Source organism: Charadrius vociferus, unplaced genomic scaffold, assembly GCF_000708025.1.
Source record: "Charadrius vociferus isolate BGI_N301 unplaced genomic scaffold, ASM70802v2 scaffold1, whole genome shotgun sequence".
NCBI classification, from domain to species: Eukaryota; Metazoa; Chordata; class Aves; order Charadriiformes; family Charadriidae; genus Charadrius; species Charadrius vociferus.
This window is the reverse complement of record NW_009647680.1, coordinates 5540755-5543431: the sequence shown is the minus strand read 5'-3', so window position 1 is coordinate 5543431 and position 2677 is coordinate 5540755. Positions and strand designations below refer to the sequence as shown.

The following is a 2677-nucleotide window of genomic DNA, read 5'->3' as shown; positions in this document are numbered from 1 at the left end:
CAATTCAGACCAGGTTACAGATGGTAAAAAAAAATGAGTCGAAATTATTATTAGACCATCAGATTGCTTAAAGAATCATCCTCACTGATACCTCACTAAATCCTACTCGTCATGGGTAACTCTCAGACCTGGAAAGTCCCCTTGGTGTTTGTTGGAAGACCTGATCCTTGGCTGACTTGTGCAGCATATGGGAGCAACAGAATTCCCCAGGGCATAAAGACACAACCCTCGGCAAGCGCTTCCTTCATGATGCTGAACTCGGACAGAAGACACTTAACTGAGGTCCCGGGTGTTCCGTCTTCTGATAACTGGACCCTTAATCAGCCCAGAACTTGGCCCCAGACTGCCTTTCCTCCACCAGCTATAAGACGATGAAAAGAAAACAACATCCCACAGCTGTGGGCTACAGTCCCTCAGATTCTAAAGACTTCAGTATATTGCATCCTGCTTCAGAAAAAAAAAATAAAAAGGAAGATAACGTGTTTGGATATTTCACAGCTTTTAAAGCCTCCCTGGGCTTTCCTATTTTGGGCAGCATGATTTATGGCTATTGTATCTGCAGCATGATCTTTTTGCTGTTTATTCTTTAAGGCTTTTTTTTTTTTTTCCCCCCATCCCCCAGAGACAGGTTGTGCAACCGTCTCCCTACTCTATTCCCAACATATACACAGCAATGCTTCCACACGACCAGTCCTTCACAGGAGAGCGATCAGACCATCGGGGGTGTCGTCCTTTTCTCATACCACAGTCTCGTTCCCCTTCCCAGGTTTCACCCAACCGTCTGCTCTCTTCTCCCGTTTCACTTTCCCTGAGTTCACCAGTCTGTTTGAGCACTTCTGCCACGTGTGCAGAGTTTTGGCCGACCAGATCCACATACCTGATGTAATACCCACCAGGAGGGACATGAAGATTTTGAGCATCTCCACTGCCATATTGGAATCATCTGCTGAATAGCGGAAAATGGCCCAGTTGGAGATTTCGTAGAAATAACAGGCGATGACACAGGTTGCTGGGACGGTGTACAGCACTGAAAAGACACCGATTTTGACCATCAGCCTTTCCAGTTTGTCAGTTTTAGTTCCATCTTTCTGAAGATTAGACCTGATTTTAAATAAGGCCACGAGTCCCGCTGCAATGAATAAAGTCCCGATGACCAGGTAGGTAAAAAGGGGAGCAACGACAAAGCCCGTCAGCGCATCTAAGTTCTGGTTCCCAACGTAGCACAGACCGGTGAGCTCGTCCGCGTCTACCAGTCTCATAATCAAAATTACAATGGTCTTCACGGCGGGGATAGCCCAGGCTGCGATATGGAAATAAGAGCTGTGCATTTCTATAGCTTCATGGCCCCACTTGAGTCCTGCAGCCAGAAACCATGTCAATGTGAGAATAACCCACCAGATGGAGCTAGCCATCCCGAAAAAATACATCAGCAAGAAAATTATAGCACATCCTGTGTTCTTAAGACCTTCTTGGATAAGAACAGGTTCTGCTGCCTCTTCAAAATCACAGGATATCCTTTCCCGGCCCACAGTTAGCCTGACAATATAAGCAATGCTATAAATATTGTAGCACATGCTCAAAAATATGATTGGGCGCTCCGGGTAGGAAAATCTGGATGAATCAATCAGGAAGGTCAGGACCGTGAAGGCAGTTGAGATGAAGCAAAGACTGGCCCACACGGCCATCCAGATATCCGTGAACTCCTTCGCTGACCTGCTGTAGAGACCGGCGTCGTAGCCGCACTTCAGGACACAGTTCAAGCTTCTCTTCACCCAGATGTACTGGTCCGAGTTAGATCCCATGCTGTGGCACTCTTCTCCAGGCTGCAAGGAGGTCTTGCTGTGAAGGGGAACCTCTTCGTCTCCTGGGCCCTCCATGCACATGTGGTTGTGATCATTCTGGGGTGGGAATTTGCTGCAGTTTAGGCTGTCCGGCCAGGCAAATCCAAATTCTTTTAAAACGGGTTCGCATCTTCTTTTGACAGAGAGGCACATACCACCGCAGGGACCTATGGGGATGTTAATCTTCTCTGTGCACATCGGGACATAGACCGAACAAAGGAAGAACTGGAAGAGAGAAACAGAAATCACAAGTGCGTTAGGGGAAAATGAAACAGGTCAAAATATAACAACTATTCTTTTTTTTTTTTTTTGCCTTTTTAGCAGTAATATTTGGTCCTTTGCCTTAAAAAACAGGAAGCATCATAAAACAAATAAACCAAGAACAATAAAAACAAAGGAGAAAAAAAAGCTAACCCTAACAATGTTGTCTTCTTTCAGTTCAAATGTGGTCCGAAGCCAAAGCCTGAACATTTCACTCCCCAGATTAGCTCCATGTAAATTTAGCCCATCAGTTTCAATAAAGCGAGTGGGATTTAGCCAGATCTAAACCTCAAGGGTGCAATTTAGGAAAGCAAAAAAACAAATTAAAGCGGTTTAAACAAATACATATATTTGTTCTAGGCACTGCCTGGATATTACAGCTAACAATCAAACAGCAGAAAAGGCATTTGTTGAATTACTCTGGTTCAGAATCCTCCTAGAAGAATGTGGTTTTCTTTTACCATGAGATCACGTACGTATTTAGGAGAGCAATAAAATATTGCCGCTTTCTCAGCTTTTGAATAATCGCAGCTCTGCGACGCGACAGCGTAAGCGGGATCGCGTGCTAATTCGGG

General features: G+C 45.1%; 1 protein-coding gene across 1 annotated transcript; it reads right to left on the bottom strand.

The window, feature by feature from the left end:
* Positions 1-563: 563 nt before the first annotated feature.
* FZD4 (frizzled class receptor 4) lies at positions 564-2063 on the bottom strand. Its single transcript, XM_009881190.1, has one exon. The coding sequence runs from the start codon at positions 2037-2039 to the stop codon at positions 738-740; it is 1302 nt and encodes a 433-aa protein (XP_009879492.1). The 5' UTR covers positions 2040-2063; the 3' UTR covers positions 564-737.
* Positions 2064-2677: the final 614 nt, after the last annotated feature.